Below are 22,302 nucleotides of genomic sequence, written 5' to 3'. Positions count from 1 at the left end.
GTGAAAAGTAATAGTTTTACATCATACCTAATTAGTTAGATGTTTTAATCTACAAGCATGTTAATCACATGAGTTAAAGGGTTTTTAACTTTAATTGAGAATTTACTTTGATTAAATTTAGAAACTTTCATGTAATTAAATGGGTTTTTGCTAATAATTGAAATGTACTTTCATTAGAGGTAAAAACTTTAATTAGAAATAATCAAGAATTTACTTTGGTTAATTAAATTTTTGCTTGATTTTAGAGGTAAGTCTTTTATTAATTTGTTTCTAAGTCTTTTATTAATTTGCTATTTCATTCTTAAATTATTTAAATTTTTGCATATCATCATATAGTTTTAATTGCATTATGATAGATTTCTTATAAGAGTCAAATATTAAAAATCAATTTCGTACTCGTTGGGATACGACTCAGGGTTAGCTTAACCCTATCTAGTTGGTTCACTATTAACCTGGCAATACTAAAGTTGCTAGAGTTAAGTAGTGTTAATTTGATCGCTTAACGATAGCGATATTGACGAGCTCATTAGGAGTTCAACAATGTTTATGCCATGTACATAAATAATAATTATGGCAAATTCATTTTCTAATATTTTCATATAAATACAATGACAACAAGGATCATTTCTATATCCTTCTTTTAGCAAGTCCTCAATTAGACGGTTATACCACATACGTTCTGATTCCTTTAATCAATAAAAGGACTTGATTAATTTTATTGAATAACCCTCTTATTAATGGACACTCAAGGGGGAGTTTTATGAATTAATGGTCGTCCATTGATTTGATACATATACTCATATGATTGATGTGATTGATACTCATTCATATGATTAACTACTCTTTATGTAAATATTTATATTAACTATATGATTTCTATCCTTCAGTTACATCTTGTATCTATAAATATGACTCTTCGTATCAATAATAAGACACACATAAAAGTTACTCTCCATTTTGTCTTCTTCCTTTCTTTCTTTTCTATATTATTAGCTTTATTTTATAACACGTTATCAGCACGATGCTCCAAGCAATTGAGCGCTAGTGGAAGTATTTTTTCTCTAAGGACAATGTTTTGCGTGTCTTAATCCAGACTCTTTTTTATCCTTTCTTCATTTACAATTTTATCTTATATTCTTATTTTTGTTATAAGTATGGTTTGACTTTATCAATCTTCATCTCTGTCTTATTATTATTATTATTATTATTATGATTACTATTATTATTACTATTATTATGATTATTATTAATATTATTTTATGTGCTTTTTTAAATATGTCAAACCTTGCAAATTTTGAATTTGTGACCCTTGATATTACGAGGAAGAATTACTTATATTAGATATTGGATGTTGAAATATATTTAGACGCAATGGGTCTTGGTGATGCCATTAAAGAAATAAATAAAGCATCTGAGCAAGTAATTTGCTCTTGCAACAACAATATCATGAAAATAGATTTCACAAATATTATGAATTTATTTGATACCTTCTTGTGGCTGAACAATTGGTTCTGCTCCATTCCAAGAAGTGAATGCAACAACATTTGATTTATATTTTCATGGTCGTGATAGTGATTATCGACATGATTATAAAGGAAATTTCAAAGACACATTTTATTAGTAGAAGTGGAACAATAATGTGAAAAAGGGAAAATAAAAATGTGAAAAATAATGACAAATAATATGAGAATATAAGTTATCATTATGGTGGTAAAGACCATTGAAGTTGTACTTGTCGTACATAAAAGCATTTTAAAATATAAGGAAAAGAAAATAGAAACACACTCTGCTTATGAAGATGGTGATTCTGATTATGGCTATATGGGTGCTACTCATCTTGTTATTGTTATTTTCTTTAATAAACCAAATGGAAGGAAGCATTGATAACCTCATTGGTGATGAGAGTGTTAAAAAAATAGATTTTCTCATATTATGTTCTTAATTTTAAGATAATGCTTTATATTTGTTTCATGATTCATGTTTCTTATATATAAGTTTTTCTTGATCAATAAAATCATCTAAATGTTTTATTCTTCTTCGCCTCTTACGTAGTAATATCTAATATTGATATTTATGTTTATATGAAGAATGAATGTTGGCACTAACACTAATGATGAGGATATATGTCTTATTAATAGTGCAACAACTCATACAATTCTAAAAAGTAATAACTTTTTCTCTTGTTTGGTAATGCGAGAAGTCAATGTTAGCATTATTTCTAATACTACAAATATATTTGAAGGCTCCAGAAGAGCTACTATATTTGTGCCAAGAGGTTTAATAGAAACTTATTAAGTTTCAAGAATATTTGTCTAAATGGATATCATATTGAGACAAACAATGAAGAAGACATGAAATATCTTTATATCACTATAATTAAGTTGAATAAAAAATTATGTGTATTGGAGAAATTATTAACCTTCTCTTACGGTTTACACATATATTAGTACAATTGAGATGCATGTCATGGAAAACGAGAAGTTTACGAATCAAAATCAATGCCTTTTTCGACATGAGCAATTGGATGGTTTTTACTACGGATATATTTCTACAATTAAAATGCATCTCATGGAAAACCAAAAGTTTATGAATCAAAATGAATTCCTTGTTTGGCATGATCAGTTGGGTCATCTTGAACTATATATTATGATGTAAAGAAAAAACAAGTTGAAAAACTCATGTGGACACACACTTAAGAGTAAAAAACAAAATTCTTTAGACCAATAAGTTCTCATGTACTGTATGTTCACAAAGGAAAGTTGACAATAAGACCATCACCTGAAAAATTAGAAATGAGTCAATCTAATTTTCAGAACGAGTATAGGGTGATATTCGTGGTCCAATAACCCACCATGTGGATCATTTAGATATTTCATGGTTTTAATTGATGCATCAACTAGATGGTCACATATTTCTTTATTATCAACTCGCAAATAGGTATTTGCAAAGTTATTAGCACAATTAAGAGCTTACTTCCTAGATTATCTGATTAAGAAATTATGTGTTGATAATACTGATGAAATTAGTTCTCATGCTTTTCATGAGCATTGTATATCAATTAGAGTTGAAATTGAACATCCAGTAGCACATGTTCATACTCAAAATGGACTTGTGGAATTATTAACAAAATGTCTAAAATTTGTTGCAAGATCATTACTTATGAGAGCTAATCTTCCAATGACTACTTGAGGATATGCAATTTTGCATGTTGTAGTATTGATACACATCAAGCCAACAAGTTATCACAAATACTCTATTATTCAATTGGTTTTTGGTCAGTAACCTAATTTTTTCATTTAAGAATTTTTGGGTATGGTGTATATGTTCTAATTTCTCTACCAAAATGGACTATGATGGGTCCTCAAAGATGATTGAAAATATATGTTGGATATGATTCTCCCTCAATAATAAAATATCTTGAACTACCAACAAGAGACTTATTTAAAGTTTGATTTTTCGACTATCACTTTGATGAATAAGTTTTACCAACATTAGGGGGAGAAAGAAAACAATTGGAAAATGATATTGGTTGGAATGAATTATCATTATCTTGTCTTGATCCTTGTACAAAAGAATGTGAACTGTAAGTTCAAAGGATAATTCATTTACAAAATTAGTTAATCAATTACCAAATGTTCTTACTAACAAAAAAGGTAACCAAATCATATATATATCAGCTACTAATGCTCCAATTATATTTAATATTAATTCATAACATTCCTGAAGCATGGTAGGTCGGTTGGTTCCAAACACAGGCTTGAAGCATGTTAGGCCTATTGGTTCCAAAGATAAAAACTTTCAATTGAGAAAATAAGATAAAATGCTAGATGAACTAATCGAAAAGGTGGAAATCCCAAAAGATTCATTTGACATAATTAATGATTTGGTTCTAGAAGAACTCAGGTACCTAAAATTTTTCAAAATGATGATATCTCAATAAATTATGTCATGAATCATATAATATGGAACCAAAATGAAGTTAACATTGACGAAATTTTTACATATAGTGATGAATGTTATGAATGACAATGAGGATCAATAACCAATGATCATTGAAGATTGTCGACAAAGAAATGATTGTCCAAAATGAAAATCTACAAAGAAACATAATTATATTTGCTTGCTAAATGAAAGGTTTTTGGACCTATAGTTTGCACACCCGAGGGTGTGAAACTCGTTGGGTACATATGAATTTTTGCACAAAAACAAAATAAGAATGATTAAATTGTGAGATACAAAGCACAATTAATTGCTTAAGGTTTCTCACAACACCTAGTATTTATTTGTGAAAAGACATTCAGTGGTATTGGATGCAACAACAATGCAATAATTATCCTAGTTACACAACAAGGTCTGCATTTGCATCTAATGGATGATGTTACAACCTATTTGTATAGTTCTCTTGAGAATGATATTTATATGAAAATCCTTGAAGAATTTAATTTCCCCAACAAGGTAAATTCTAAAGAGGGTTATTCAATAAAATTGAACAAGTCCTCTTATTGATTAAAGCAATCAAGTCGTGTGTGCTATAATCGTCTTATTAAGTATTTGTTAAAAGAATGATATAGAAATGATTCTTTTTGTCCTTGTATTTATATGAAAATATTAAGGAATGAAATTGACATAATTATTATTTATGTAGATGACATAAACATCGTTGGAACTCCTAATGAGCTCACAAAGGAAATTGATTGCTTAAAGAAAGAATTTGAGATGAATGATCTTTGAAGGGCAAAGTTTTGTTTGAGATTAAAAATTGAGTATTTAAATAAAGGTGTTTTTATACATCAAGAGACTTATATAATTAAGGTGCTTAAAATGTTCTAAATGGACAAGTCACATCCATTATGTACTCCAATAGTTGTGAGGTTGTTAGATGTTGATAAAGGATCTTCTTAGAACTCAAGAAAATGATGAAGATCTTCTTGATCTAGAAGTACCATATATTTGTCTCATAGGAAGACTAATGTATCTTACTAATTATACTCGACCTAATTTTGTGTTTGTTGTAAATTTGTTAAGCAAGATATAATTCTTCAACTACAAGAAGAAAATGGATTGCAGTGAAACATATACTTCGTTACGTTGAGGGATATTTGTTTACATGCGATAGCACAATGATTTCATGATGGTATATTAAATAAACCATAGTAACAACATTGTCTAATCATATAAAATCTTTTTGTTACATGAGGTAAGTTGTGAATGTGTTTGGTTAAGGTCTATAATTCAACATGTGCAAGAAACTTGTGCCTATCCTCAACAAAGATGGGATCAACAACTATATATAAAGAAATAGTGTATTGTTAAATACAAAGGATGACAGATATCCAAAAGATTCATTCATGTTAAAATTTGGCAGGTCTATTTATAAAGTTTTTGCCAAGAAAAACTTTTGAGCAAATGATTCACAAGTTTGGACTTCGTCATCATAATGATGTAAGTTTACATGAGGGGGGGAAATAAAATATGTGATGAACAATATTGTATTAAAGAATACAGAATATTGTACTCCTTTTATTGCATTAGGCTTTTATCCCAAAGGATTTTTCTTAGTAAGGCTTTAATAAGACACATTCTTATCAATGGACACCAAGGAGGAGTGTTATTTATTAATGGTCGTCCATTGATTTGATATAAGTACTCATATTATTGATATGATTGATACTCCTTCATATGATTAAATACTCTTTATGTAAACAGTTGTATTAACTATTTGATATGTATCCTTTAGGCTACATCTTGGATCTATAGATAGAATCCTTCCTATTAGTAATAAGACATATACAAAAATTACTCTTCACTTCATTATGCCTTATTTCTTTTCTTCTTCTTTCTATTATTAGTTTTATTTTATAACAATAAAATTATAAATAGCATATATTTATTAAAAGTTAATAAAGATATATAATAAATATTAATAAATGTGTAATAAATACCAAATATTAAATAAGTAACATACGTAATTATATCTTAAATAAACTTAAAATCATAAGAAGAAACAAATAAGTATTATACATATTTTATGACTCTCCTAACTATATACATATTTTACTATTCATCTAAAACTGTTATTAACTTTTCATAAAATATTTTATACAGTATTATATATATATATATATATATATATATATATATATATATATATATATAATTATAAAAATTAATATAGACATATAATAAACGCTAATAAATGGCATACAATAAGTAATAAATACTAAATATCAAATGTTGTGAATTAATTACTGTATAAAAAGTAACATACAATAGTTATTACATGTTAAATATATTTTTCAAATTTTATATAAAAGATTTAAAATCATAAACGAGAAGAAGTCAAATGAACATTCCACATCTTTTTATGGCATTCGAGATCTTATGCAGCTAGAGATGACAAATAAATATGTTCCTGTGGATATTGCCCGAACACATTCTTGTTGTGATGGAAAATCCACACCTTGACTGGATATAGATATGAGTATGGGGACTACCCGACTTCTCAATTGGGTATGGAGAAGTAAATATTTGCTTCGTCCTCGTTCCCACACCCCCCATAATACTCATCCTACCATATCCCTGTCCCTACTTAAATTCTTAAAACACTCATTCTATCAAGTGACCTTATAATATATATATCCATTGAATTTTGGTACGGGGATGATGATGAATTTTTTCTCTAGAGATGAGTATGAGTTAATTAAACTCGTCCCCATCCATTATCATTCTTATATGCACTAAATGTTTTACTTCGTTATTCATTTAACAATGTTATTAACTTCATTTTGAGTATTTTAATGAATTTATTATGATTATTATATATATTTATATATTATTAAAATTATAAATGACATATAATTATTAAAAGTTAATAAAGATATATAATAAATGCTAATAACTGTCATATATTATATAATAAATAATAAATAATAAATATCAAAATATTAAATATTATATTAATTGCTACGTAAAAAGTAACGATAGTTATTATATTTAAAATATGTTGTTGACATTTAAAATCATAAATGAGAAGAAACCAAATGAGTATTATACATTTTTTTTATGACAGTTATGACTATATACATCATATGTTTGACTTTATTATTCATCTAAAAATGTTATTAATTTGACCTTGGATATTTCAATCTATTTATTATATATGTGCATGTGTGTGTGCATCAAACTATTGTGTTGGGTAATAGTTGTGAAAAAGATGATCCATATATTGTTGTTTGTTATGTATTTGTTAAATACTCATGTTACTTATAAAGTTGACGGAAATCCATCTATACTAAAGGAAGATTTGGAGTTGGAGAGAAAACTTGAGCTTATTAATAAGCCTCCTATTAAGAGTATTCATGTATGTCTCAACTTTCTGATATTTCATGATATGCTTCCATTAGTTGATACCACATTACATCGTTTAATAATTTCATTTGTATCGCTTTACTTTGAATCTGTAAGACAAAGATCGGACACATTGTTGATTGCATTGACATTTTGAAACAACCATCATTTGACCATCCTTTATTAAAGGGCCATAAGTTGCAGGTATATAATTAAAACCTCTAATTACAAAGAAATTTCACTTTCATTTTCTTTCCAATATTTGGGGTTAACTTTCAACACTTCTTTGCCAATGTTTCCATGCTCTCAAAATTGTTTCTTTATTTCTTTATTTTTAGAGAAAACCCAACTTTCAAAATGTGACTAGAGAGACAAGTCAGAAAACTTTAGGAACTAGACCCATATTTGGATTGGGTAAGGATGAATGTCCAATGGGGACTGTTCCTATATTGAGAACAACAAAAGAAGACCTTATTAGAGAAAAATCGTTACTTAACGATCATATATTGGTTCATGACCTTCCTGGTGTTCATGTAAGATATTTTTATTAAAGTAGTTTAAAATGTTGGTACTTTATTTTTTTTAAATTATATTCAATCTAATTTTTTCAATCTGGCTATTTATTAAAATATATTTAATTTTTCAGATTGCAGAAGTTTCCCTTAAACCAAATTATGGTCCTTATTACGGTGTCGGAGGTACAAATAGTATTTTTAATCCGCGAGTTGATACCAAGCTTCAAATCTCTATGTCTCATTTATGGGTTCAAAATGGTCCCATAGAATCCACTAACAAAATCTCATTAGGATGGCATGTGAGTTGAAATTTTAACAATTGGCATTTTTTACGTATGTGTGTGTGTGTGTGCATGTGTTCGTGGGCGTGTGTTTGTGTGTGGGTGTGTTCGCATGTGTGTGTTTATGCGTGACAGTGTGTGCATGTGTGTGCTTGTGTTTGAGTGAGTGGATATGTGTGTGTGTGGGGGGGGTGGGTGTTTTTATGTATGTGCGTGCGCGTGTGTGTGTGTGTGTTGGTGCATACGTTTGTGCATGTGTAATGCATGCAGGCATGTTAGCATGTGTGTATGCGTACATGTGTGCGTGCATGTGTGTTAATTAATTATTATTAATTTGATAAAAGAAAAGAATTTTCTAGTTAATCCAGTACACTGCTATCAGGTGATTCCACAACTATATGGTGATTATGCAACCCATTATTATACTTCATGGACGGTAAGAATATATCATTACATTTTTTTATACTTAGTTTATAGAAATGAATTATAGATGTACTCCCTTAATAAATCTTTCTTACTTAGTGAAGGATATTTTTTTCTCTTCAATTTCATGTATAAGGATATAATTAAGTCCTTAGTTTATATCCTAAATAAATTTGAATTAATTAATGTATCATATTAATATCATTATTCAAAATTTGATATGGTGTTAAAAATTTACAGTTAGACAACTACAAGAAGACAGGATGCTACAATATTCGATGTGCAGGTTTTGTTCAAACTAACAAAGAAATTTATCTTGGTGTACCCCTAGACCCCGTCTCTCATTATGGAGGACCACTTTATGCGTCTCCCTTTTCTATTTCTCAGGTCATAATCGTTGTATATAACTTTCACTATAATAAAAACATAAAATTAGATTTACCTCATATGGGATTAATATATTTTGATTTCTTGAATAAACTTTTTTAATTGAATTCATATAGTGAAAAAAAAAAGTTAATATTGTATGGTAGACACAATTAACACTAAGCATCATATATATTTTTTTCATAAAAGTGTGTGTATGTTTTCAGGATCATGTGACCAAAAATTGGTGGATAAGTATAGAAAATAAATTTATTGGATATTTTCCAGCAAAATTGTTCTCAAACATGAGCTCAGCTGATCAAGTAGGGTGGGGAGGAAGAACAAGAACTCATCCTGGTACTCAAAGTCCTCAAATGGGGTCTGGACATTTTCCTCATGATGATAATCCTAGGCATGCTTGTTACTTTAAACTAGTTTCGATTCAAGATAATGAAAGAAAAACTCATGGAGCTAAAGTATATGAAACCCATTCCTTCACTGACAATCCCATGTGTTATGATGTTAGATACTATGGAGATCAAGGACCCCACTTTGGTTACCTCCTCATGTTTGGAGGACCCGGTGGGAATTGTGGCAATTAATTTTATTTTCAATTAAACTTTAGATGAAGTTAAGAAAAACAATCATGATTTCGAATAAACTACTATTATAATATCTTTTTTTGTAGTGGTAGATTAATATTGTTATTTTTCATCTTTTAATTTAGTTTTGAAATATGTTGCAAAACTTTTGTTTATAGGTAGACAATTATACCAATATTTCTTTGTCCATAACCGACGAATTTTATTAATGTCAGTTACTCAGAAATATTAAATATATCTCCCACCAATGGATTTTTATGTATGTAACATTACTTCACAATAAAGTTATAATTTATATGTTATATTCTTTTAAGTTTCAAATTTTCGTAATTAATGAAATATTTTGACAATTGTCATTTTGAAGGTGAACATTCAAAGTTCATTTCTTCAAAGCTCTTCTCTAAAAGTTTAAAATGTTTCATGTCCACTAATGGTTGGATTCTCATTATGCATTAATGATGGGTTTTCTTGATTTTTGAGTATGTTACATCAATTGGCGGCTACTGTTCCATCTATCCATGCCACACCAGCCATGGTACATTTACTACACCACTCTTGCCAACACTATCAATAGTGTTAATAAGTGGCTTGATATATCCAACCTAATTCTTGAAAGGATCATTATCCACTTTCATTGATTTTTCTTCAAACTTGAGCCTACCTTGCTCAATTTTATCTAGAATGGTATTTTTGAAATGTACATAGTTACTAGTCATATGACAATAAGTATGATGAAACTTGCAATACTTTTTCCCTTTCATATGTTTCATATAAGGTAATTGTTAAAGTATACATGTCTTCACAACCAATAAGGTTTTTATGATAACAGAATACTCTACTAGACGAGTAAGTCTTTACTCAGAGGTGAACATGTTGTTAGACGATAAAAGAGAGCATCTAATGGAATTAGTGAGGATGAGAAATTGATCAATGTTGTTTGAAGATCAAAATATATGATGGGTAGTATTGCTTGCAATTGCTCAATTGCATGTGTAAATGAAAGCAATAAGTTTGGATAATGCAAAAGCCAAATCTAAAGCATTAGATGAGTCTAAGGATTACACAAGTCAAGGTGTTAGACGATTCTAATTGTAGAAATCATTAGGTAAATGGTGACCCAAATGTCTAGACAACCTAAGTCATTTTGTTATATGACTAAGGTGTTAGACGATTCAAGAAAAATTCAAGTCATTAGACGACTAAGGCATTAAACGATCCTAGACAACTGAAGTCATTAGATGAATCGAGTGTTAGAAGACTGTGTCATTAGATGAGTAAAAACAACTTAAGTCATTAAACGACCTAAGTATTAGATGACCTTTAATGTTGTCACTTTTATGACATTCTTTGGTGATCTGAAACAGGTGTTTGATCTTTGATTATTCATACAAATTAACATATTGATACAAGTAATTGAAATATAGATTCTATGATATGAGTTACAACGAGTACTATCACTCTAGAATAAAAAAGTGTTTGAATGAAACATTTTAAAGAAATTAATATTGAGAAATATCTGATATATGCTTTGTGAAATGGAGAAAATCTAATAAAAGTAAACTAAAATGAATATACTTTAAATGGAACTACAATGAACTAGAAATGGTATGAATGTGTATGTATGCAAAGTGTTTTACATGATTATCAAGTAAACTAAAATGCACATATGGTGTTTGATGAAATGTCAAAATGAGCAAGGTATGTGAACTATGCAATGGGAATAACCCACACACAATCTAAACATGTGAGATGCTCCCAATGCATGTATTAAACTAAATGAAGCTACTGGAAATGAAATTGAATGGTGATATGCAATGAATCTAATCATGAATGAATATACATGAAAGTGTTCATTGCTAGATACAAGACATGCTCAAATTTCATCAAAGAATGAATGAAATAGTGATGTTAAGATGTAAAATGATGCAAATGAACCTCTATTGAATATAGAAACAAGAATCACAAGAAATGATTAAGTAGAACTCAAAATCCCAATTTATAAACCTTTATTGTATTAATGAAGATACTTTTTTAAAACTAGCCTAAAAACCTAACTAAACTAATTTTAAATGGGTAAATGGCTAATGGTGATGGCACGCTACTTGAGTGGGCACAAGGCTCACCATACTTAAGATTAGTGGTGCATTGATAAACTCTACTTGCCTCAAGTTTATACAAATATTGATAAACTCAAGATTACTAGTTTTCCCCTTAAATTTAGTATAAAGTCATCCAATAATCAATCCAACGATAGAGCAATCAAGTAAATAGTTATAGTGTGTGATGTAATTTGAGTGAGGAAAAATAACTAATTGTACTCAAACTATTTAAAATATGTATTATAATCTAAACTAAGGATGAATGTGATCTAAATCTAACTAAGCTACTGATGTTGTACCTAAACTGATACTACACACTGTGAACTCTATGTTTTTTTAGCTCCTAATTGAATATGTAATGTATGATGTAAGATTAGGGAAAATTAAATAAATAAATAAATATTTATTTAATAAAAGCGAATGAAGGGATCTATGTAGTAATTAATGCAGAGAGTTATGAAAAGGAGTAATGGTAGCTCAAGTGGTTAAGCATGTGGGTTGGTGTTGAGAGGACTTGGGTTTGAGTCTTGTGAATGCCATTAGTGTGATGTTTTAACTATTTAATTTGTTTTGTGTGTATACATGGACACGTGGCATAGTGTCATAATTATATGTGCATGATATGCCAAGAAAAACATGAAATGTGTAACATCCCGGTCAGAAATTACTAATTTAAATAAGATAAAGTAGAAATAAAATCAAACTGCATTTATTACAACTCCTCTTCCCAAAACACACGTGCGGAAAACTTGTTACGGACCACACTACATAACGCCATACTACATGTTTCCACGAACCTCCTCGCTCGTGGTCCTGTCTCTATGAACCTCCCCGCCTGCAGTCCAACACACGTGATCTAACAGCTAAGAACCTCCCCGCTTATAGTAGCTTTTAAGTGTGAGCACGGAACATAGAACCTCCCTGCTCGTATCCTCACATGAGAGCATCATAATCTGAACCTCCTTGTTCATTTTATCACGTGTTCACCACCAACCATGAACCTACCCGCTCATGACACAGTCAAGCATCTCCTGGTTGAAGCCCAACATAAAAAACACTATTCTTTGCGCTATTGCCTGACTAAGCACTGCCAAGCGACAAGCAACGCACACCGACTAGTTGAACCCTCTTGCCGCTAGGCGCTAAACACAAACAAAGCCACTATCTTAGTGGCTATCTCCTAGTGGTTCACTCGTCACTGCTAGGCGCCACTCGCTCCAGGGACATCTTTGGTACTCTTATCGCCTGGCAACCACCACTGTGTCGCCAGGTGCTATACCAGTAACAACCCATTGCTGGTTTAACACCCTTAAACATGTTACATTCAATCCTACTCTTACAATTATGCATGTCCACAATTAAGAATGTGTGTGTGTATATATATATATATATATATATATATATATATATATATATATATATATATATATATATATATATATATATATATATATACTTCCATAAATCACATGACTCAAATGCATAGTCTTAACTTAGATAGCTTTAACATACTTGTACACAAATATCACATATTAAACATGTATTTCAACAACCATCACTCATAATCATGGAACCACTTTAAATAGTAAACACACTCATACTCCTTAAAAACATCATAGTCGAATCCAACACACATTATTTTCCCCTTCTCATTTTCCCAACCCTTTGCATGCATACAATTCACATACACCACATAAGCCATAGTCAATGCCATATACTTATTCTGCATGCCCCCGCAATTCCATTACATTTAAAGCATTATTATCATGTTCTCATACTTGTCCAAAACCCATAGTGATCATACAACACTTGGTTATAAGGATATCCTCAATAATGGCCTTTCTCACATACTTCTAACATCACACATTCGAGCTAACATATATAGATTTATATATTCAACATGGCTCAACAAGCACTACCCAAAACATACTCATCCATCACACACACACACACATATATATATGGGTGCTACTGCCCGACGGTTCCTACTGCACGATAAATAGCGTAATTACACCAGTGTTCACGTCACCTTGTGGAGCCAACCTTGCCGCCAGGCGGTTCATCACAAAATCCAAAAATGGGTCCAGCTCTCATGCATCTCCTAAGGCGTCTTCAAAACTGCCAAGCGGTTTTTGGAAAATTTCCAGAAACTTGAAAATAATGCACGAAAATGAATGAAAAAGGCACCACGCATACATCAAGCCATACAAAAACATTATAGTAAATTTAAAACAATCATCGCATCTCCCCTAACCTAAATTCCTCGCTTCTAATTGCAAGTTATGATCCTTGATGATTAGCACAACTCCCACTTCTTGAGTCTTTTACTTTTCCATGTTCAATATCTCCCAATTCCCTCTTGGCTCTCTCTTTTAAGTGCAATTTGATTGAATGTATCAAAAGGTCTCTACCTCACCTTTAACTCACTGTTATTCTCCCCTCACAACCTTAATTTTAACGGCTTTAATGATTAAAATGAAATTAGCATTAACAAAGAGCGTAATGATCATTGTATTACTGTTTTATGATGGTTTTCTAGCCCTCTTGGTTGCCCCCTTTGACGACTAGGGTTTCAGACCTTTCCCATCCATGCCAAAATTAATTTTAGAAAAAAGAAAGCCTAATTTGTGTTTAGCAAGGTTTGAACATACAACCATCCAATTCCAAAGCAAGTACACTACCAATTCATGTTTCATGATAATTCCTATAAATCTAGGATTTTATAATCACTCATCATAATCAATATGGAATGGGGAGGTTCGTATTGGATGTACTCTTGTGTGGGGATACAAGCGGGGAGATTCGTATGTTCCATGCTCACACTTGAGGTTGTTATGAGCAGGTAGGTTCATAGCAGGTGTTCACACGTGTTGGACTACGAGTGAGAAGGATCGTAGAGTTGGACCACAAGTGTGCAGGTTCGTGGAAGCATTGGAATCCCTAAGATCAAGGTTGAGTATGTACTGATCTCATATAGGGAAGGTTTATGATATTGAGGGTTTTACACGACTTTGGATGAGGGATTTGGGTGTGAGACATGCTAAGACCCATTTATGAGTGGTGGCTCGTAATGGATTGTAAACACGTGGCGATCACGGGTGGTAAGTCGGTGATGTTGGAAATCCTCTGTGAGCATACGAGTGGGAGGCTTGTATTGGCTAGCTCCACTTGATTGTCATTCACGGGTAGGAGGCTGGTGATGTTGGTAATCCTGTGTAAGAATATGGATGGTGGTTCGTATTGGTTAGCTCCATTTGGTTGTTATGGATGGTGGTTCGTAATGTTATATTTCCCACATGTGTTGGGCTACGAGTGGCTGGCTCGTAGGGGTTGGACCACGAGCGGTAGGATCTTAAGGTCAATGTCAAAGTGTGTAGAATGTGGATGAACATGGTGGGAGGCCATGATTGCTTGTGCATAAGGATAAAAGTTCTCAGAAGGGCTTTTGGGATAAGTTAAAATGTTTTGGGTGAGGGTTTTATGATATCATTCTTTATGCAAGTTAATTATATTGCGCTCACCCTTTCTACTTGTGTTTGGTGATAATTGTGTAACTTGTTACATGGGAGCATATGATCTTGGTGACGGTGTTGATGTATAGAGCCGGAGGGGGGCTAGCTTGAGAAATGTTTTTTGAAAACCATGTTATATATTTTGTAAACGGTTAATTACGATTTTAGAACTTTGAATTTTGTAATGTTTAAGGTTGAAGTATGGATTTGAATTACGCGTGAATAATAAAGTTTTATGAAACCTTTATGGATTTTAATGTAATTTTGGAGCTTTGGCGTATTTAATAAATTTTGAATTTCCTTGTGTTTTGGGAAAGTGATTTTATTAATTGTAGTTCTATTTTTATTTTATTTAAACTAGTAATATATGGTGAGAATGTTACAGCAACATACATGTTGAGTCCCCAAGTGCTAAAAATTTTTAAGCTTAAAAACATTCTTTTAGGGCCAAATTTTGGACATATTTTGTGTAAATTAGATACTTAGTCTTTAGTTTGCATTTTCTTTTAAGTAGTAATTTTTCGCTTATTCTATTAATAATATAAAGAAAAGTAGTGTTAAATTTTCTTTGCTTCATTAGTCCTAGTTTAATCTTAGTCCAACTCGTTGTCCCTCCATCTACCAGCCACCACCTGTAGATCACACGCAGGAATTATCCAGTCACGGACTAAATCCGTAACACCGAGCAGAGCTCCCCAATACGGACCACAATTCGTATTCAAGACTACTAATTTCACCGACTCCGACCGTGAAAGGCAATCGAGTGAACCATCTGTACTAGCCACAACTAGCACGCTCACATTGGAATTTCAATACCATCAGGCTACAACCTAGAATGGCCACGTGTTTAACTCCTTAGTACAAGCTACAACTTGTAAAGGGCCCTCAACAAGTCATTTCCTCAAGTCCTCCATTCAAAGTTGTGTAAAATCCTCCAACGCAACGTCCCTCTATACGCATTACCGCTTGGTGCATCTCCAATGTCGGCGAGCGAAATCTGGTTCTAGATCACATGGCAGGGACTACACACCGCTAGGCGCCACACACCTCTAGAGCTCTTTGTTTGATAGTTGTCGCCTAGCGGAACCATTCCTACTGCCAAGCGTTACACGATTCTAGTGGCCTTTGCTTTGGCCGCTATCGCTTGGCAAAACCCTCCTTGCCGCCAAGAGTTGTGCGTTCCAAGGACTTCCCATGTTCCTTCTACTACTTGGCAGTCTCCCTTCTACTGCTAGGCACTATACCAGTAGCGTGACAACTACTGGTTTATCAACCCCAAATCTGGTTTTTACACCTCAAACAACCTAAGCACACATCCAAGATGCATAAAATAGTCCAGAAGTAGAATACTCACTAACTTATACCATCATCCTCATATATCACTTCCTATAATTTCTTTAATTAAAATATTCCAATTATTTAACTTTCATAAGAAAGGAATCATGTTCATAATAGTTGACAACAACAACATTCAACTTTTATAGTAGTATTCTTATATTACATCATTGTACCCTTTCTAAGTCACCCAATATCAGTATATTCCAATGATTTATACGTTTAGGTACTTATGCAATCCCCTTAGAATTATCACTTAAACCAGGAGAGAATAATCCCGCTTGTGGCCAAAGATACAAAGACAACCATTGCAACATATCATAAATCATAAGAACTTCCCTAATTTTACCAAAACTACACTTGCACTATTTCCTATAGTCAAACTCTCAATTTCCAAGTCAAGTTATCCATAACTCTCCAAGCCTCTTAGTGTGTGGAAACCACAACAATCTTATTATTCCAGTTTTATCCTATTACTACAAGCATGATTCCAATTAAACCCCAAAGACATTCCCTAGATCACGCCCCACACCACCAGCCAAAAAATTGCAGGTCGCTGGTTATCACCTGGAGGCACATAGCTTGCCGTTAGGCGATGCTTCAAGTTCTGGGTAAAATCCCAGATTTTTCCTACCTCTGAGAACCTTAAAGTTTCCCCCCACACTATGATCCAGACATTTAATATTACAATCAACTCTTAATTAAATTTCTAGCAAGCACACACCTTCAATTGAGTCATTCCATTACCAAATAACTAAAATTGGGAACCTAATTTCTCATTTGACATTCATTCCCATCCCTTTTCAAACTCCACATCTCTTGTAAGCATCCAAACATCAAAATCACCATCAATGATAGGAAAATTCCAACAATAACATAATCAGAAATTCCTAGAAACGCAACATAATCAGAAATTTATAAAGAAAAATAAGTACTCATGCATCCATTCTATCATGCAATCACAACAAATTAAATCAAAGTACAACTACAACTCCCCTAACCTGGTCTCCTTGCTCCAAGAGTGCTCCTAGGCTTCCTCCTTGATCCAAAATCGTCCTTTCTTTGATCTTTATCCATAAAACCCTCTCCAACCCTCACTCTTTAGATTACCAGATCAGCGTTCTTCCACCCTCCTTTAGTTGGTAAGTGAATTTCACCCCTCAATTCCCTCTCTCCCTTCTTTTTCCAACCAAAATTAAATAAAATTATAAAATACGAAAATCCATTAAACCAGAGTTAATGGTCATTTAAATGCCATTATTTCTATAGTTTTTCCAACCCTTCCATTTTCCCACTATGATGGCTAGGGTTTCTGGACATCTTTACTCAGAACCTAAAATAATCTGAACACAAAAAGAATTATTTCATGTTCACCAAGGTTCGAACACACAACCACCCAATTATCAAGCCACTGCATAACCAATCAACCAATTCATGTTTTATACTAATTAATACTCATTTATGTTTATATTATTACACCTCATGGTTAAACATCCATGAAAAATAATAAAACCAAGTACTCTTAACCACTTGAGCTAGTACTATTCATTTTCTTATTTCTTCGCATTAATTAACTTAGGGATTCCCACCCTCTCATTAATTAAATAAATATTTATTTATTCATTTAATTTTCCTGGGTCTTACAGTCGTCACTTGAGCTCTAGGCTCACGACAAGACAAGGAGAGGAACACTCTCAATAGAGCACTCTCACAAAGTGGTCGAAATATATGTAGTATAAACACTAAAATATTCAACCATTTTACAAGTCTAGAAGAACCCCTTTTATAGGTAATAGAAGGGGTCTCTTAACAAATTCAACAAATAAGGTTCTAGAAGCCTATCTTCTAGTCATGCTTCTATTAATCTTTCTAGGATGGTCATCTAGGCTCTCATGAGGAGTCATGGACTCATTATCCTCCCCTTCTTGGAGAGAATCGGACCACGAATATGTAAAACCTACATGAAAAGAAGAAAGATCATACACATTAAATGTATGACTCATGTTGTTACTAAGGGGTAAATCTAACTCATATGAATTATTATTTATTCTCCTTAGAAAATCAAAAAGGCCATCCTTGATAGGGTGGAGTTTGGACTTCCTTTATATAGGAAACATCTCCTTCCTCAAGTGAATCCATACCTAATTACTCTCTTTGAAGGTGACCACTTTCCTTCCTTTATTTGCAAACCTTTGGTATTACCTAACCTTTCTCTCTATAGTCTTATTGACTTGAGCATTCAAATCTTGGATCATCTTAGAACGCTCTTCTCCATCTTTGCAAGTCCATGCCTCATGAGTATGAAGAGGAAATAAATCAAGAGGTGTTAAAGGATTGAACCCATAAACAACCACAAAGGGAGAGTAGGAAGTTATGGAGTGCACCACCCTATTATATGCAAACTCTACATGAGGAAGAACGTCTTCCCACTCCCTAGGATTCTTGGCTATCATGCACTTCAACATTTGGTCCAATGTTCTATTCACCATCTCGATTTGGCCATCTGTTTGAGTGTGATAACTATTAAAAAAGAGATGTTTGGTTCCAAGCATCTCATATAATGTCTTCAAAAAGTGGCTTAAGAAATTTGTGTCGCTATCACTCACCATGGTCCTAGGTATGCCATGAAGCCATACAACTTCCTTAAAGAAGAGATTTTGAATGAAACTTGCATCATCTACCTTGTGGCATGGAATAAAATGAGCCATCTTAGGAAACCTATCCATAACCACAAAGATAGAATACCTACTTGGCCTATAGTATGAAATTCATTGAGATGTCTACCCAAGGCAAAGAAGGGATAGGTAAAAGAGTACAGAGGCCATGGGATTGAGCCTTATACTTGGCCTTTTGGCATGCTATGCAATTTCCACAATGTCTCTCCACATGCTTTCTCATGTGAGGCATTAAGAAGTGCTCTTTTAAGACCTCTAAGGTCAACCATTCCACAATCACAAAGATAGAATCCTTACCTTTCCTTGTCCTTGGGAGCTCTAGTATGAAATACATTGACATGTCTACCCAAAGAAAAGAAGGGATAGGTAAAGGAGTGTAGAGGCCATGGGGTTGAGCCCTAGAATTGGCAAATTTATTTAGATTCCTTTATATTTGCAATGTAAAACTGAATATAAAAACATAATGCATGATATGAATATGAGATATACTATGAGAGTTATCAACCGGAAATGCACATATGATGGCAGTAGATAGGATTAATGCATACTAGCCTAATCCTAGAATGCAAATGTGATTTTTGTGCATTAAGATAAGTCCATGTAATAAAAATAATAATAAAAAAATATTACACTATTTTATACTGATAAAAAATTATTTTTGTTTCTGTTACATATTTTATATCATGTTTTAGTGGACTGAATTGTATTTACGGATAAGTATAAAAAAGCATAATTCAAAATTGTCCTCTTTTCAATCCAAAGATAGCACTAGATATAGACAGAATTAAGTAGAATATGATAACTTAAGTCAAGAACGAAACCATGCATATGAATTATAAATGACAAACTTAGCCATAATTCATATTGTTTTTTAATTAAAATTGAAGCTTTTTCTTTCGTGAACCTTGGTGATAAAAGTTTGTTTATCGAGATAAATAACACTAAAATAATTCTAAAATTCTCTTCTTCTTTAAAGGTGGTTTTACTTAACCGTTAGAAATTTAGATTTTATTAGTAATTTTAATTGTTGAATTCTTTTAAAGGAAAATCCTTCTCTGAAACAAAGCCTCTGTTTCTCATTCTCGAAAATCGAAAACTGAAGGGTGCTGATATCTGATTTCTGGGCGATTTCTCTGGTCTGTGAGTAACCTGGTAAGTAATACAAACTCTCACCTTCATATTGTTCATTAATATGTTCTGAGTAGGTGTAGCCTATTGCTCACTATTTGTCCTCTTTTCAATCCAAACATAGCACTAACTATATAGACCGAATTAAGTGGAATATGATAGAAAAATAACTTTCATTCAACAATCCAAACGCATGGAAGAGAGTTAGTGTTCATCATCTTCATCAGCTACTGCACTACCTTCACCTTCGAGAAAAATATTTTTTTTAAAACTATTTATAAACAAATGTTTTAAAATATGAGTGGATAAATTAATTAGACTTAAATTCCTTTTCTTTTCTTACAATTTCGTGAATGATACTTTTGGTTATTGTAAAACTTTAATACCAAGTTTAACTTTTAATCTTTTAATTATAAAAGATGTCAAGTTTTATTATTACTCATATTTATGTTACTAATTAACTAATATTGTTATATATATATATATATATATATATATATATATATATATATATATATATTAATAGTCTACTTAAATTTGTAATTTTTTTTTAACAAATTAGATGATTAAATATATAATTAAATTTTAAAAGTACACATTCTTTAAATTACGTGATTAAATTACTGATATATCATATAGGGTCAGTAAAGAGAAAAAAAGAAAATGTGGAGAATGAAAGCATTGTAGTAGTACCTTCCAAGGTAGAGTTGCTCAGATAGGATGATGCAGGCCAAGCCGGTAACAATGATCATACGCAGAGGATTGAAAGCAGTCACAATAACTGGACCCATGGATTTTATGACCATGCCTTGTATGTAACTATTCCCTGTAATACGTACAATGTTTAAAACAGTGGTTAAGAAAAATATAAGATTTTCAGACCAAACAGTGTTGTTTAGGTACATATATTACTGTACCATGAATCCAATCCAAAAGCACTAACCGCGTAAGCAGGGGCAAAGAGTCGTGTGTCCCAACCAAGTGACCAAGCATGAGGTTGCTGGCGTTCTGCCAAGATTGCAACAACAGAGCTTTGAAGTGTTCCTACAAAGCAAACCCAAGTGGCCACCGACATCTCTGCTGGGTATTTTCTCAATGTTATGGCCTACATAACACCAATCATTAATTTCTCCAAAGATATTCATAGACATTTCATCTTATAATAATATGTGAAACTTAATTACAATAATTAATTACAATAATATGTAAAATGCAGAGAAACCTGCACAACCAATGAGGAGGAACACTGTTCCTATGACCCAATGGTTGCCGGTGGGGTTGCTCACGTTCTCAGTTTGGCTGGCATGGCTGCTCGAAGATCTCATGAAACTAAGGACGGGGCCTTTGTAGAGTGCCATAAGCAAGGTTCCTCCAAACGTTACTACGGTGCCAATCACTTTCGCTTGACATGCTACCTCCTTAATTTTCATATGCTCCATTCTGCCAATTTTAAAAACATGTCAATTCTCTCTTTCTTTGATTCTCGGAGTTTAAAAATAATAAATTTGTTTTCTTGAAAGCTATACTTCCAAAGACAATAAGAGAAAATTAATTAGCGTTGTGGGACTTTTGCCTAACATTTCTATGGAAGCATTTTAATCCATTACTAACCAATCCCCTGTGGACCATTATTTAGAACCTTTCTTATATTTATTAGATAAGCTTGCAGGTAAATACAAATTGTTTCGATAATGTTGCATTGGCATCTTCTTGAAAGAGAAAGACAGAGTTTGAAGCTAACTACATCTGCATCTTATTTCTAGGGTATATGTGAGTGGGAGGTAGACAAAAATAGAAAAAAAATGTTTAATAAATGTGATCAAAAGAAAATCTAAAAGTAAAAATAACCTTGTATTATTCTTATTTGATGGAATACTTACCCTAGTATGACTGCCATCACAAAAGTAATAGAGGGAGCGGAGTTCATGACAGCGGATAAGAAAGAAGCAGACGTGAATTTCATGCCCAATAGAGCGAAACACTGATCCAGTATTATTCTGCAAGTAGCATCGTATAATT

The 22,302-nt window shown here is 32.3% G+C and overlaps 1 protein-coding gene and 1 long non-coding RNA gene across 3 annotated transcripts; both read left to right on the top strand.

Annotated features, from left to right (window-relative positions):
• The first annotated feature begins 7,182 nt into the window (after positions 1-7,182).
• Positions 7,183-9,609, top strand: LOC146885488 (protein neprosin-like). Of its 2 annotated transcripts, XM_085675308.1 has the most exons (7): positions 7,183-7,360; positions 7,465-7,551; positions 7,686-7,880; positions 7,994-8,161; positions 8,526-8,579; positions 8,807-8,953; positions 9,160-9,609. In XM_085675308.1, exons 1-7 carry the CDS (start codon positions 7,214-7,216, stop codon positions 9,532-9,534), a joined length of 1,173 nt encoding a protein of 390 aa, XP_085531434.1. In that variant the 5' UTR covers positions 7,183-7,213; the 3' UTR covers positions 9,535-9,609. The 2 variants fall into 2 exon arrangements, with proteins under 2 accessions (XP_085531434.1, XP_085531435.1); XM_085675309.1 differs by lacking the exon at positions 8,807-8,953.
• A 10,573-nt stretch (positions 9,610-20,182) lies between these two features.
• On the top strand, positions 20,183-21,840 carry LOC146885487 (uncharacterized). The gene is made up of 3 exons (XR_014995983.1): positions 20,183-20,307; positions 20,923-21,367; positions 21,500-21,840. It is a non-coding gene; the product is annotated as an uncharacterized LOC146885487 (long non-coding RNA).
• The last annotated feature ends 462 nt before the right edge of the window (positions 21,841-22,302 follow it).

The sequence above is a fragment of the Vigna unguiculata genome, chromosome 6 (assembly GCF_037176805.1).
Source record: "Vigna unguiculata cultivar grain cowpea cultivar isolate G323 ecotype 2 chromosome 6, ASM3717680v1, whole genome shotgun sequence".
Classification (NCBI taxonomy): Eukaryota; Viridiplantae; Streptophyta; class Magnoliopsida; order Fabales; family Fabaceae; genus Vigna; species Vigna unguiculata.
Note: the sequence above shows the minus strand (reverse complement) of the source record. Positions and strands in the feature narration are given on the sequence as shown.

Excerpts from the sequence above, each read along its gene's own strand:
- LOC146885488 (XM_085675308.1), top strand. The coding sequence starts at position 7,214 with ATGATCCATATATTGTTGTTTGTTATGTATTTGTTAAATACTCATGTT. Across the intron at positions 7,552-7,685 it reads TAAAGGGCCATAAGTTGCAG|AGAAAACCCAACTTTCAAAA; the intron begins GTATATAATTAA and ends CTTTATTTTTAG. Across the intron at positions 8,954-9,159 it reads CTCCCTTTTCTATTTCTCAG|GATCATGTGACCAAAAATTG; the intron begins GTCATAATCGTT and ends GTATGTTTTCAG.